The sequence below is a fragment of the Hippopotamus amphibius genome, chromosome 1 (assembly GCF_030028045.1).
Source record: "Hippopotamus amphibius kiboko isolate mHipAmp2 chromosome 1, mHipAmp2.hap2, whole genome shotgun sequence".
Taxonomy (NCBI): Eukaryota; Metazoa; Chordata; class Mammalia; order Artiodactyla; family Hippopotamidae; genus Hippopotamus; species Hippopotamus amphibius.
In genome coordinates, this window is record NC_080186.1 from 17,770,655 (window position 1) to 17,786,388 (window position 15,734).

Genomic DNA, 15,734 nt, shown 5'->3' on the forward strand with positions numbered 1-15,734 from the left:
AAAAATCTTTCCAGAGTATTGAATATTTTCCATGTTTCTGCTACATATTTTTATCAAAGAACAGTTTCTTTATAAGAATTTTGTTAGTTCCTCTTTTCAAAAGCAGAAGACAAGAAAGACTGCCTTACCTTGTTGATCTTTTGAGCACATAAGTCAGGGGTAAGAAATCCATATTTCTATTAAGGAAAAAAATTGACAGAAAAAAATCAGTTAATACAGTAAATAGCATATTGTATGACATGTAGTGGGAGAAGAAGGAAAATGATAGAAATAGGAAGGATAAAATAATTCAGACTTAAATGGCAAGCTTGGAAGTGTCTTTTGGTTTTGTTTTTACTTGGTAAGAGGTAGTGAGATGCCATCATGACAAGAAACTCTTGCTTTTATTCTTTGTTGAAGAAGCCAGAAACAGTTGAGAAAGAGGAGCTATATTATTCCTAATGCCTAAATGTTCTTCTTGGAAACTATTTCATTGTTTTCAGCACCTTTCCTCCCTTCTAAAATATAGTTTAATCTTCTGATCCAGTTTGGTTCTATTTGGAACCAAACAAAATAATGACAACAGTTTTTAACTCTGAAACTTTTTAACTCTGAAAGATTTTAAATGAATAAATCCATAAGTTATTAAGAATGAACATTTTTTATTTAAACTTTAAAAGTAAAATTTTAAGTGTAGGGCCTGCATTTTAAAGAAAAGTTTACAGATTGGATTTCATAATTGGAGTTATCTCTTCATAATTATATGTCCTTTTCCAGAGGCTGTAAACAAATCATATACCTTGTACCTTGTCTAGGAAGTATAGCCTTCTAAAACCCTTTTTATGCAAGAGCAATGTGAAATTGCTAATTTTAGAATGAGATTCTATTCTACTTTCAAAGCACACCATATACCATCTAGCAACACATTATAATATTGTCAAAAATCAGTTATGTCTGAGTACCTTCATATACTTAAATATGAAAATGTCACTTTAAGTCTCACAGACCTGGGATTATTCTTACAGTAAGGGGGCTGTGTTTTACTTTCCGCTCCCTTTTAACTCAAATGGTGGACTAATCAATCTGCTTTCTAGCTGAGATCCTTTTAGAATAAACTATTTAATGAAGCTTGTCCAGTAGATCTTTGGGGGATGGTGTTTCATATCTTCCAAAGATCACACTGTAATTTTCTCATAGTGTATCAGGTGGCTAGAAGCTTAAGGAGAATCATTGCATCTGTCTTGGTGATTGATTTTTGGAAGAGTCTGGAAGATGATCTATCCTGACTTTCTCAGATTGAACTTTCAAGCTGGGATACTTTTCTTGAAGTTATTTCTGTACATTAATCAATGAGGAAATTTTCTTAGCAGGCTTATTGTGTAGCTCGAGATAGAAGCTCCCCCACGGTCTTGGCTGCTGTAGCCTTCCCCTTTGTGTTGTGTCCATCTACAGTACTTGGCAATGTGTTTTATGGTATGTTTTAAAGTTTTACTGAGGAAGCACTGGCTTGTTCAGATCTTGCACTGTCTAGTAGGTATAGTGAATGAAACTTCTTTTGGAACTGAACCTCTTAGTTATTGTCCCTTCTTTGAATTCAGGGGGAGAATTTTTCATTAAAATTATGTCTTTTGCTTGTTGTCTTATATATACTCTTTTTAGATAGAAAGGTAAAGTTTAAGAGACATGGAGCAGATGCTGAATTGTTACAATTGCAGATCCTAGAGCATGTGTCACACCCACTCTCAGTTTAGCAACAAGTAGTAAAAGACATTTGGAATCCCTTTTCCCCCATCCGACCTTGACTATTAAGACCGACAGCAAGGATTAGCAATTAGAAATACTACATACTTTGTTCTCCTACCTTTCAACAAGAATCAGCATGTAAAGTTGAAATTTCCTGACCAGAATTTGGAAAACTATATAATGTGATTCCCTGGGCCCTGATTCCAGAAGAAGGAGCTCTCTGAATATGGTTTTACTAGTTGGTGGTGAATTCGTGAGTCGCCAGCTATTAGGCCTTTATGTCCAGATATTATCTCAATTTATGGAGTAAGGTCCCTGAGTTCTCCTCTTTCCTTCCACAGGGCAAGCAGGAGGACTTCAAGACGACAGTTCTGGAGGGTATGGAGACGGCCAAGCATCAGGTGAGGGTGGCATTAGATGCTTGCCACTTAGCAAGAGCCGCCAAGTCAGGGATTGATGCTTGCAAGTGTTTTTGGCTGTAGTACCCACATTTTAGCCAGAAGCGCAGGGGAACTTTAATCCACAGGACAGAGTAGTATAATAAGAGAGAGTGTAGCCAGAACAGAGGCAAGCAAAACCTTTTGAAGTCCTCAGGCCGATCTCAGCCCTCCACTCTTCTTCATGTTTTTGAGGAGATGGCGGGTACTTTTCTCCCCAGCAGCCTTTATAGTAACAGTAAACATGAAATAGACTTCGAGATCATGGGACCTTTACAAAGAAATATAACTTTATACACAGAGAGGGGAAGCCATAGGCTGAAAAATAGAGTGGAAAGGCATTCTAGGACTAGTCAGAGGAATTATGCAGGCAAGTGACTCTTTTTAGAAATGATTGTTAAGTGGTACTGGATACAGTTTCTTCAATTAACAATACATGGTTAATCATTTTGCAGTTTAAACATTTTGTTTCTCACATGAAAATTAATCTTTTTTAAAAAGTCTGCTTGAAGTGCTCTTTCTTTTCAGACCAAACTATGAGATTTTAACTTCTAGGAAAAAGTAAAGGGTTAAATGATTTATAGGGGCCCATCTGGAACAGTTAAAGTTTGTTCCAGGAATCCAAAGTAGAATATCTGGATTTCATCCTTTACCTCTTAAAGGATGTTATTGTGTGTGCCAGTGCTCAAAACTAGTTTATATATACGTTTTGATAAACTTGGAATAGATACCACTTTTGGAGTTTGTCACTTTTCAACTCTTAAGTCTACTTAAAAATTATTTGTTTATTACAGTTTGTGTACAGCAGGTCCAGGGAATATTTGTATTTTACTTTCTTGGATCAAAGATAGTTCAGTGTTAATACAGAAGTTAATTAGTATTTAGGGGATCCAGAATGTTAGAAGTAGACTTCTTTAAATGCTATTCAAAGGACTGGAGGCTGATAATTAGTACATGATTGTCTTAGAGGAGTTAAAATTCTCGTTCAGAGCCTATATCTGGCAGATAAATCTTCAAGATTGCTTTTCGTAAATGATGCATAATTGGATCTTCCATGGAACTGTTGAGGATCAGGGACAGCCTTTAGAACTTTAATCTTGAAGAAATAAATTGAGTTTTCTTGTTTCCTTCTGTTTTTACATGAATAATAAATTTACTCTTTTGCTTAAGTAAACAGTATGTTGTATCGCTGAAAGTAAAAGCAGACTTTCATATAAAACTGTGGTACTACTGACTTAATATTAGTAGAACATGAGTTTTAAGTGTTTCCAGGAATGGTGGTCACTATTCTGAACCCTTCAGGATCTCTTCTTCAGATCCTCGTCTTGTTCAGAAGCATACATTTGTGAGATGATCAGTCAGAGTTAGAAACAGATGCCTTTAAGTGATCAACGTTCTTCTCTTAACAAAACCAAATGACTCTCATGAGTATCTTGGGACCAGGATCATATCTTGACTTTTTTAAAAAATCCCATCAAGTTGGTGTTTACATCGTATCTTAAAAGTTAGAAGGGAACTCGAGGTCATCTTGCCTAGCTTTCTGCCTTCAAACAGATGGTTTTGTATCACCCCTGTTTTATCATTTAGGTCCTGAAACACAAAGTTAAATGACTTGACCAGCGATATGCCAACTGTGGAGGAGTGGGAACCCAGAGGTCTTATTTCTTGTGCGTAGAGCATTCCTCACACCCTCCCTCATAGAATCATGCAAAGTGTGTGTTTACCCTAAAAATAAAAAATCTAAAGCATAGGAAATCATAGGATTCTCCTCTTTTTCTCTCCTCTCTCCCTATTCTTTATTCTTTTATTTTTAAACTATTAGAGGACTAGATATGGTGCATCTGTAGTTACTAATTTTAGGAAGTTTATATGTATGTCCTGTCAGGCTCTTGTTTTCACTCTTTAGCTAGAAATCTAGTTATAGTTTTATCTACTTTAATGAAGGGGGAAGAAGGCAAGATACTCTCATGGAGGCCCTCTTTTCCTTTCTGTTATTATATCTCTGTTACTTTATTCAAAATGCTGTCTGTGTCATATCAGAATTAGGGAGGAAATGATTTCATGGGATAGAGGTCCTGTATCCTCACTTCCCCTCTCCTTTTTTCTGCCTAATTGATATATCTGGAAAGGTCTGAATTAGTCCCTTAAGTATTTAACTACTTTTTACTGTGTTTTCAGAGAAAGTATGAGCCGGTCAGACCATTAGAAAGGGCAGTTATGCTTTTAGTATGACTGCATTTGAAAGATGATGCTGGAAATTTCCTGTGTGAGGTGGTGAGAAAGAGGAATTGAATAGAGGGCAAGACTGGTATGTAGGCAGCCTTGGGGCTTTAAAAAATTAAGGTAGCATCTTTGAAACGTTGTAAATTTCCAGAATAGCAGACTCTGTAAAGTACACAAACACCAAAGTATAAAACTGTATTCCAAAGCCAAGCGTAAATTACTTCTGAATTTATATCTACTACTGGTACTTTTGATAAGGATATTATTTTAAAGACAGTTGTATTTTGTAAGGCTCTTCCCTCTCAAGGAGATACTTGAGTTAGATTATCCAGAGATGTCTGTTAGTTCATTTTGAAATATTTTATTAGAAAGAATGTTTTGATTTACTTTCTGAGCAGTTTAGTTTCCAAATTAATATTTTCTGTTTCTTTGTGAAAAAGTTAGATTTTTTTAATCTTGCACACTTCCTTCATCTTGATTTTGATAATGGTGTTCTTCTTTCAGATAATAGTTTTCATCCCTAAAAACCAGAAGGAAGGCAATAATTACTGAGTGTTTAGGGACGATTTTTCATTTTTTAAAAATTTATTTTTAAGAATAATTGGGGGGTTTTTTTGTTTTTTGTTTTAGATGTTATGTAGAAGATAGAGATGGAGAACAATGTTATTCCATGTATACATTAATGTTAACAACTTTTGGCTTTAATTCCTTTTGTTAAACTTTTGATGTTTGATTCAAAGATAATTTAAAACTGTCATATGACTGATATAAAATTTCTTAATTGTTACATATTTCCCAAATTAGCCAATTATATTGGAGTGATTTCTGTTGATAAGAATACTTGGAATGAGGAACCAAATATAATGTAAAATTTAGTGGTTTTTTCCCCTACATAGTTTTTCTGGCTGTCATTGACAGTAGTATTTTGCAGTAGGATTGATGTTCAGTGACCACTTATTAAACATATATATATAGAAGATAATATAGCTAAGAAAGAAAACTGCCCTATTTTTGGGAGGGAGGAGTAGAGTTTATAGAGTTCATTGGTTGTCTTGTTAATAGTACACACTCATGAAATACACCAAGAAGTAACTTATTAAGAGGTATTTGGTCCAAATACTCAGGATTACGGGTAAATAATGCTTCTTATAAATGTAACATGTTTTGGCACTTGGCTTTGTTTTTTGTTTATTTATTTTGATTTGGGGGTACAGGAGTGGGGACATTAAAACTGTATAGTTTTAGAAACTTTCACATTACTGAAATAACCTATACTTCTGATAGTCAGCATTTCTTCTTTTCATGCCTTAATTTTATGCTCCACTCTCCACAATATGGCTGTTACTGATTATTTTTTTCCTTAAGGAATAATTAATTCTCCTGACAGTCTTTAATTTTAGGTTGAGATTTATTAAATGGGAGGATTGTTGATTTGATCTAGTGTTGTGTTTGTGCCCTCATTATCTACTGTGAATGGATGAATTTTTCTCCTTGTCTCCAAGAAAAGTGTTTCTTAATGTACAGCCCACAGTAGCATTAAGCATTTTTGCTTAACCTCTTGTTAACCACTATTTCTTCCTAGATAGTGTTCGGATGTCTTTGTGGAAATAACACCTCAGTAGCTTAGCTGTAATTTTCTAAGTTACATCTTTACCTGCCTTGTTCTTTTTATTCTCTTAATCTTACTAATGCCTCTCCTTTAATGTTGCTTCCATTAGCAGTGCTTCCAACTTCTTGTTTATGTGCTTTACAATGATTAAATATGGATATCTGGTGCCTATCTTGTTACTTATATAATTAGTTCAGTGGTATTGAATTTTGAAACTCTTTAAATTGTGTCTTGATGTTTTCAGAAGCTGATGGTTAAGTATAAATAAGATCATCTTAGTGCTGAATCCTGATAACCACTAGACCACCAGGGAAAGATCATCTTAGAAATAAAAGTAAAATATATGTAAATGTGTTTCTAAGGATATCTTACAAAGATGTACTTAACCACCAGCTTATAAAAATATCGATTTAATGCCCAATTTTAAAAATTATACTTGTTACTTAAGTTATGAATATACAGTATGTATATGTAGTATTATATAGTATATACAGTAACATATTTTACTTGCAATATATAGTAAAGCATTTCTAATGTTTCTGCCAGAAAAGGCGAACTCCTTGCTTTCTTTTGTCTCTTCGTTGTAGTCTGCTTAATTTCTCTAACTGCTTGCCAGCATTGAGTTATGAGAACTAGTGGATGGTGCCATTGATGAGATCATGTGTTGGTTATTAAACCTTAGAGCCCTCTTCATGTTCCCTGTTGTAATCCTAAAAGAAAGCATGTGATTGTGTTTTTCACTCCATAGCCTCTTTTGCTTTCTTGTTAGTGTATTTTCCTTTACTCTGGTTCTTTAGTTTTAAAATTTATTGTATATTATCAATAATGCTAATTTTAATTAGAGTATCCTCCAATATTTTAAAGTTTTTTTGTGGATGAATATTCTGAATGCCTTGTTCTTTATAAGGTATGTTGTTTCACTCATTAGTAAACTGATTTTTGAAATATTTAAGCTCAAAAGAATGATTAAATGCTAAGGATGTTTCAGCTTTTGAGCAAATTGAAAGTTTTTTTTAAAAAAAGAAGTGAGGTCAATCTGCGAATAAGGCAAAGCTTTACAGAGGTTCTTTAGGCAAAAAAGAAGTTGGAGGCATAATCATTATCCCTAGTTTTGTATTCACTTGCACTTTTCCCAGAAGTCCTTTGCTTTTATTTGTTAGGTGTGGAGGGTGCAGCTTTCCAGAGTAGACTTCCTCATGACCGGATGACTTCTCAAGAAGCAGCATGTTTTCCAGATATCATCAGTGGACCACAGCAGACCCAGAAGGTTTTTCTGTTCATTAGAAACCGCACAGTAAGTTTCCATGTCAGCTTTTTCCCACCTGGATTGTAAAAGGTACATGTTACTTTTTATATAGGATATGGGGAAAAAAATAGGGAAGAATTTTTAAGTTATCTATAATACTATTATTCAGAGAATAACCACTGTTAAAATTTTGCTTTTTTTCCTCCAGGTTTTTTTTCAAATGCATATTTAATTTTTGTTTTTACAAAATTGAGATCCTATTCCATGCGTTCTTTGGATCCTTTTCATTCCTCATAACCTCATAAACTTACAATAAGAATCTTTATAAACTTTTTAAAACTATATACATTAAAATTAATCACTTTGTCTTTTCTTTCCAGGATAAGAGAAACCCTTATTCTGTTCTACTCATCTGATTCCTCCTCCTCCTCTGGCTAAATGATTGATTTTAATGTCTACATAATATTTTGTCTGGCGGTTGGGTCATACTTTAACTGTTGGGCCTTTAAATGTCCATTTTTGCTTATTATAATGAAGCTCTCAACAGCTTTATACATTCCTGACTCTTATCTTTGGTTATTCCTTATGATAGAGTTCTAGAAGGAAAACTACCTTGCCAAAAAGTATGAACACTTTTTAAGATTTGATATCATGTTATCAGATTGCTTTCCAGAGAGACTGACCCAGTTGACACCTTCATTACCCTGGCCTGTTTTTGTGATTAAAACAATGATGATCTGTGCTGCTGTAGTAGTCCAAAATCTTTTCATTTATTTTCCATTTCTTTGATCAGTTAGACTGATTGCTTTTTCACATTTATTAGTCATTTGTATTTCTTCTGTGAATTTTTCTTTCATGTCATTTATTCATCAGAAATTCTTTAACTATATACTATTCAGAACATATTCATTATACTCTGGAGTGATACAAAGTAGGAGAAATTCATATTGTGATTTCAGCTATTTTGGATATAGCTCAGAGATGTCTTTTTAGCCACCACTAACATCTTTATTTTGACCATTAGATTGCAAAAGTACTGCTAAATTTGCATTGTTAAATGCCATTTATCTAGAGTGATTGTTAGGCTTTTGTAGTACAGAATAAATGTTCTTTTTTGTGAAGAAAAATAGGGTGTTTTTTTTTTTAAGTGAATGGAAAATTCTTAATGTGCATTTATGAGGCTGATTTGTCTTATAATTGAGTCAGCTTCTGTGTGTAGCATGTCAGCGTTTGTTCTAAGTGGATTTCAGACAAAATTGTCTTTTTTTGTTTCATCTGAGGGGAGTTTTCACTTTTTACTTGAATTTGAGTGGTGGATTTACAGTGGTCTCTATTTTCTCTGATTCATTTCCTGTGACCAGAAGTCCAGATTTGGGGAAGGACCAGCTCAGGTTAGAGTTGTGGTCTCTGGATATGAAACAGAACCTAAGTCATTCTCTCCTGTAAGAATTGTGTCAGTTCTCTCATGTTAAACTGCATCTTTTGCATCCACATTTTAAAACCACAACTTTAGGAATATTCAACTAGAACTTATGACCTGAGCTTTATATTACAGGATAGAAGGAGGAAGAAGGCTTGTGTTGAGGGGTGATGCGCTTAGGCTCACTATGTGCTTGAGGAATTCCATTTTCTTTTGACAGTGGCCACAGAGAAAAGCACAGGGTCCATATGGGTTTGGTCATATCTCTTTGCAATTGAATTTATTTGTACATTAGTTCTTTCTTTGAAACTTTTATTAACTTTTAGCTAAGACTTAAATATGATGGTATTCAGCTGGTCTTGCATTTTGCAGATATATATTCAGTTTGAAAAGAATTCATATTTGAGCCCATTGATTGTGCCATCATAGTTTTTATTCCTCCTCTTACTGCATTTTCAGCAGTATCCGAAATAACTGACTCCTCCTTTCTTAGATACACAGCTCCCTTAGCTTATTAACACAGTATTCTAGTTTTTCTTCTGCCTCCCTGGTTGTTGTCTTCTCTGAATGCTTTGTAGACTTATCCTTAACAACAGGCCACTATGTGTACTGGTTGTGTTGCAGAAATCAGTCCATCGAGAAACCAAGCAACCACGCTTGGAGGGTTGGAGAACTTAGGTTTATTAAGCTGGCAGCACCAGAGGAGCTAACGCTCCAAAGTTCTGGGTCCTGAACTCAGGGTGAGCTTTACGTTTATGGTGCACATGTTTGCAGAGCATGGAAGTTTCCAAACAGAAACTTACAAGAGCAGGTGCAGAACATTGCATTTTTTAGCAAAACTTCTTAAAGTTACCTTGAATTGTTAGGTCATCCTGTTTTTCTGTTTTTCTCAGCACAGCAAGCATATTTCAGCTAGACTGGAAACTACCCTTATGAATAAGGGCACGAGGCAAGGTAAAAGGAGACGGGTCCCAAGGAGGAGTAGGACTATTCCCACAAGTGTTTTGAATCTCCCTAGGTAAGAAAACCAACCCCCAAATAGTTCTCCAGGATTCTATCACCTTTGGGTGGATTATGGCCAACATGACCCCTTGTGTTTAGCCTATAGAAAACATCAAGGCTAGTGGAGCATCCAGTCCCTACAAGGCAGGGTGTCATCGTAACCCTGACCCTCAGATGTCCCTCGTTGAATTCCTCAAGCTTCCGCCGTGCATAGACCAGTCAGCCCTGGAGTGACTGGAGTAGGGCTGGAGATCTCAGACGGGACTCGGTTGTCTCTGTAGGAAGACCCGAAGCATCTGGTTTGAATAAGCTTTGGCAGTCCAGGTCCCTTGCCCTTCTAGAGGTGCTGCGCTCTTCACCCGGGCTTAGTGGATCCACGGGGTGACTTCTGTAACTTTAAAGTAGAGGTTGCCAGGACGACCGTATGAGGGCCAGTCCAAACTGGCTGAAGTGGTTCCTTCCTCCAATCTTTTATCCATACCTTATCTCCTGGCTGATAGGGATGAACCCAACTGCCCAAGGGAATGGGAGTCCTTTCTAAGGTTTCTCGAGTAATACAGCGGAAGACCTTTCCCAGGGCCTGGAGGTGTCAAGACATCTCCAGGTCTGCTAGTTGTTGGGGGTCTCCCTTGAGCTTCCCTATCACTGGAGGAGGTCTCCCGTATAAGATCTCAAAGGGAGAATAGCCTGAGGACCTCATGGTGCATCAGGCTTGAAGTAAGGCTAGGGGTAGCATCTCGACCCAAGGTAATTGGGTCTCCTGACAGAGCTTAGCAAACGTAGTCTTGAGGGTCCAATTCATGTGCTCAACTTTCCCTGAGCTTTGTGGTCTGTAAGCTGTGTGGAGCTTCCTTTTGACTCCCAGTGTCTTGGACAAAATCTGAACTATCTCAGACACAAAGACTGGCCCATTGTCAGACTCTATAGAGAGAGGTAGTCCGTATCTGGGGATTATGTCTCTTAGTAGGGCCTTGGCCACCTCTTGTGCCCTTTCAGTCTACGTGGGGTAGGCCTCAGCCCATCCCGAGTAGTTGCAGACTATCACAAGCAAATACTTATAGCCTCGGTAAGGCTTGACTTCAGTAAAATCCACTTCTAAATCTTCAAAGGGCAATGTCCCAACTGTTTGCACCCCTGGGTTGGGTCTTGGTCTTTGGCTGGCATTGTTTCGTGCACAAGTCACGCACCTAGCACTGATCTGGGCACACAGGGTTGGAAGCTTAGGAACGAAATAGTAGCGGCTCAGTAGACTTTCTAGTGCAGTTTTCCCTAAGTGAATTGTCTCATGGTGTTGCTTCACCAGCTGGACTGCTATAGCACTGGGAACAAAGAGTCTTTGGTCTGGAAGCTTCCACCAGCCCTCTTTTCCTTTAGTTCTTCCCTTACCTGAAGCCCATTGATCATCTTCTTTGGTATACCTCGGGGACGGGGGCAATTCTGGTGCCAAGAGAACCTTAGAAATCAGCTCTGGACCCAATGTGGGACTCGGTTGGGTGGCTGCCTCCTTGGCTGCCTGGTCAGCCAACTGATTTCCTTTGCTCACTGGATCACTTCCTTTCTGGTGGCCTTTGCAATGGATGACTGCCACCTGGGAAGTCTTCCAAATTACCTCTAACAGCTGAAGGATTTCTTCTCTGTTTTTGATCCCTTTTCCCCCTGCTATTAGTATTCCCCTTTCTTTATAGATGGCTCCATGAACATGCAAAGTAGCAAAGGCATACCTTGAGTCTGTGTAGATGTTGACTCGCTTCCCTTCGGCATGCCTCAGTGCCTGGATGAGTGCCCACAGCTCAGCCTGTTGTGCTGACCACCCCTGTGGCAAGGCCTCAGCCTTTATTATCTTATCTGTTGTTGTTATTGCATAGCCTGCTTTGCATTGTTCTTTCTGGACGAAAGTGCTTCCGTCAGTGAACAGTTCCAGTTCTGGGTTCTGGAGGGGAGTGTCCGTCAGGTCTGGCCTGCTCAAGCAGATTTCATCCAGGACCTCTTCACAGTTGTGATCGAGGGTTCCTGCCTCCGTAGGTAAGAAGGTGGCAGGATTCAGCGTCCGCACAGTTTCGAGACAGACCTGTGGGTTTTTGCAGAGCAGTCCTTGATAGTGAGTCATTCTGGTGTTGGTGAGCCATTTATGTCCCTGGCTGTTCATCAGCGTGGTAACAGCATGGGGGACTTTTACGTTTATATTCTGTCCCAGTGTAAGCTTGTCTGCTTCTCTGACCAGGACCACTGTAGCAGTTAATGCCCAGAGACATGGTGGCCATCCCATGGCCACAGGATCCAGTCGTTTGGACAAATAGGCGACCAGGTGCTGCCATGGCCCAACTGTTTGTGTGAGGACCCCCAGTGCAGTGTGATTTTTCTCATGCACGAAGAGGTTAAAGTCCCGTGTCACATCCGGCAGCCCTAATGCTGGAGCATTGGTTAAGAGTCTCTTTATCTCCTTGAAGGCTTTTTCTTGTTTAGGCCCCCACTCTGGGGGGTCCTTACCAGACTCTGCCATGGTCTCATACAACGGCTTGGCAGTTTCAGAGAAACCCAGTATCCAGATCCGGCAGAATCTGGCAGCCCCGAGGAGCTCACGGACCTCTTTCTTGGTGCTTGGCTGAGGTATTAAACAGATGGTTTGCTTCCTTTCATGTCTGAGCGCCCGATGCCCTCTGGATATTACAAACCCAAGGTACTTGACCTCCTGTCTGCAGATCTGTGCCTTTTTCCATAACACCTTGTACCCCGTGGTGGAGAGTAGGGCCAGTAGGGCTTTGGTGCCTTTCCAGCAGTCCTCTTGGGTGGGACTGGCTAGCAGTAGGTCATCTATGCACAGGAGTAGGTGCCGTTCAAGGCTTCTCCGGGGAAGGCAGATCTGCAGCCAGTGCTTCACCAAATAAGATAGGTGAGTTTTTGAAGCCTTGTGGCAGTCGGGTCCAAGTCAGCTGTGTCTTTCTCCCAGTGTGTGGGTCTTCCCATTCAAAGGCAAACAAGGGCTGGCTGGCTGGTGATAGCCGGAGGCAAAAGGAGGTATCCTTGAGATCCAGGCAGGTGAACCAGCTCACTTGGGCAGGTAAGAGGCTCAGGAGGGTGTAAGGGTTGGAGACCACTGGATGGACAGTGACCACTGAATGGATGGTGATCACTGCGTTGTTGACGGCACAGAGGTCCTAGACAGGGCGATAGTTGCTCCCTCCAGGCTTCTTGACTGGTAGGAGTGGAGTGTTCCAGGGAGACTGACACCCGATCAGAATTCCAGCATCACACAGGCTTTGGATGTGGTCCTGAATTCCCAGACGTGCCTCTCGCGGTACTGGATATTGCCTCTGCCTGACAGGAGTGGCCCCTGGCCTCAGGTCCACCACGATGGGTGCATGGGTTCTGGCCAAACCTGGGGGTCTCTTTTCTGCCCAGACAGCAGGAAACTCTTCTAGCAGGCTAGCTGGATTCGTTTGTTCTCTTTCTGAAGAATAGAGACGCCATTCATCTTCCTTGGGCACGATCACAGCCATTATCAGAGCTGGTTTGCTCCCCAGGGTGAGGCTTGCAGGCTTCCTGGGGACGAAGGTGATCTGTGCCCCAAGCTTTGTCAGCAAGTCTCTGCCCAGCAAAGGAATGGGGCACTCTGGTAAGTACAGGAATTCATCAGTTAGTAGGTGGCCCCCTAGCTGACATGAGCGGGCCTTGCAGAATGAGCGGGCATTCCTGTCCCCTGTGGCCCCAATAATAGTTGCTATTCGACCTGTGAGGGGAGCCACAGGTGTGGTCACCACAGAGTGTTCAGCTCCAGTATCCACCATAAAAGTCATTGACTGGCCCCCTACTTTCATTGCGACCATAGGCTCCTGGGGGTCCAGGATCAGGGACCCCAGTCCTCCCTATCCCAATCCTACTCTGGCCAGGCCGATAAGGTTTTGGGCGGCTGGCTCAGGCTGGTACCTTCCTCTGCTGGGTTGACTGAACTTCTTTGACCCTTCAGCTGTCCCTCTATGATGGGGACATTCATTTTTCCAGTGTCCAGTCTCTTCGCAGTAGGCGCACTGGTGGTGTAAAAAATGGACTCAAGGAGGTCAATCATTGCTTGTGGCTTCCCCGAATAGGACGGGATGTGGTGTTTCTATTTGAGAAGGTTGGTGGTGCAGAAGGGCTGATAATAAAGGACCGGGCATCCTGCCTGGATGGAGCCGTCCTCATTGACCTGGGGTGGGCCTCGGGCCTCTCGCAGGGGCATCTGCAGGGCTGCGGGCTTTTTTATTTATTTATTTGTTTATTTATTTTATTGGCTCTGTTGGGTCTTTTTTGCTGTGCGCGGGCTTTCTTTTTAGTTACGGTGAGTGGGGGCTACTCTTCGTTGTGATGCGTGGGCTCCTCATTGCCGTGGCTTCTCTTGTTGCAGAGCACAGGCTCTAGGCGCGTGGGCTTCAGTGGTTGCAGCACGTGGGCTCAATAGTTGTGGCTCACGGGCTGCAAAGCGCAGGCTCAGTAGTTGTGGCGCACAGGCTTAGTTGCTCCACGGCATGTGGGATCTTCCTGGAGCAGGGATCGAACCCGTGTCCCCTGCCTTGGCAGGCGGATTCTCAACCACTGTGCTACCTAGGAAGCCCAGGCTGCGGGCTTTTGAACTGGCTTGTTGGCCGAGCGAAGTCGCCACGGGCTTGGAGGGCGCACTGGATTTGGAGGCAGTGGAGACACAGATGGCGGAGGGCTGTCTGGTGAAGGGTGAGGAGGCTGAATGGGAACTGACGGAGCAGCTGGCATATAGGGCGGAGGCACAAGGGGCTCTTCTTCAGGGTCTGTTTGGTGGATACCCTTTGCCGGCTTTTCTTTGCTTGTCCTCGGAGCCAGTTGGGCCACGAGGATCCTACACTGTCCCTGCCTATTTGCGCAGAACCGAACCCAAGGAGGCAGCTGAACAGCAATTTGCAAGCAGGAATCTATGTATGAAAACTGGTCTGGGTGACCGGGAGGTCCCTGTCACCACTCAGTACACAGCTCTAACCGTAGGAAGGTCTAGAGTACCCTCCGCAGGCCATCCCACCCTGAAGGTGGGCCATTCTAACTCGCACAGGGTGCAGAGCTTTCCCGAGGTCATCTTAACCCCATAGTCTCTGGAAGAACTTTTCTTAAAGTTTTTCATCATACAATCCAAAACAGTCAGCTTAGAGGAGATTTCCCCCGTGTTGACAAGTGTAATCTATCTCTTCAACCAGGGAGAAGAGGGGCGCGCACGGGAAGGGCCTTGTCTTAGGGCCTTATAACCCAGGTAGTGCTGATGTCACTACTCCTGAAAAGCCCAGTATTCCCAGACAGCACGAGTACGTGCCTCCTTAAAAATGGCCCTGATCAGTAAATGTCTCAGGGAGACAGGGCTGTAAGGAGGCGGTCTCTTGTAATGGGGTTTGCAGAGGAATAACTTCAGGTGGGGCTCTGGAGGGCATCTGGGGTGATTGACCCCCTTGTGGGCACTGAGCAGGCGGAGGGAGCAAGTATGCGTACTCTTCGCCTAAGAGAAGAGCCTGAAATCCTCGGGGAATCAGGATTATGAAGGAAAGGTGACAGAGGAAAGCAGCCTCGTAATGTGAATCCCAAAGTATCCAAGAACACCTCAGAGTGTGCCACTCTGCACGGAGTGGTCCAGGGGACCAAGAGGGAGGGAGGTACAGATCTGTCTGGCAAACGGGGCACGTGTTTCGGGGAAAACCTAATTTCTCAGTAAGTTGGCTCAAAGAGTCAGCTGATGGAAGGGGAGAGTGAGCTGTAAAATTTTAAGAAAATAATCTTGGTGGAGGGCCCTAGGGCAAAAGGGCCGTTTGGACATACACAATTGCTAAATCAAATCAGTAATCAGTTCCCCCCCACCCCCGCAGTCTATCCCGCCCCGTGTTGGTGTCGCAAAAACAAACAAGGGTGGGTGCCCCCTCAGAAACGGGCACCATTCAGGTGCCCGCCTGACCGCATCCCCGTGGGGAACTTAGGTGCCTCTTAGCTTCGGCGGGTGGTATAGAGTCCCGACTTGAATCTGACTCGCAGGGAGGGACTGGGTCCCCCAGAGACAGACACCGCCCTGAGCCGTATGAGGTCACCATGGAA

General features: G+C 41.6%; 1 protein-coding gene across 4 annotated transcripts in view; it reads left to right on the top strand.

The window, feature by feature from the left end:
• Positions 1–15,734, top strand: part of KDM1A (lysine demethylase 1A) — a 77,029-nt gene that overhangs the window by 21,762 nt on the left and 39,533 nt on the right. For 2 of the 4 annotated variants that reach the window (XM_057699350.1, XM_057699368.1), the window contains exons 3-4: positions 2,064–2,123; positions 7,152–7,285. In XM_057699350.1, coding sequence (XP_057555333.1) covers positions 2,064–2,123; positions 7,152–7,285 — 194 coding nt within the window. The remainder of the gene's footprint in view (positions 1–2,063; positions 2,124–7,151; positions 7,286–15,734) is intronic. The other 2 variants (XM_057699360.1, XM_057699378.1) reach the window with 1 other exon arrangement.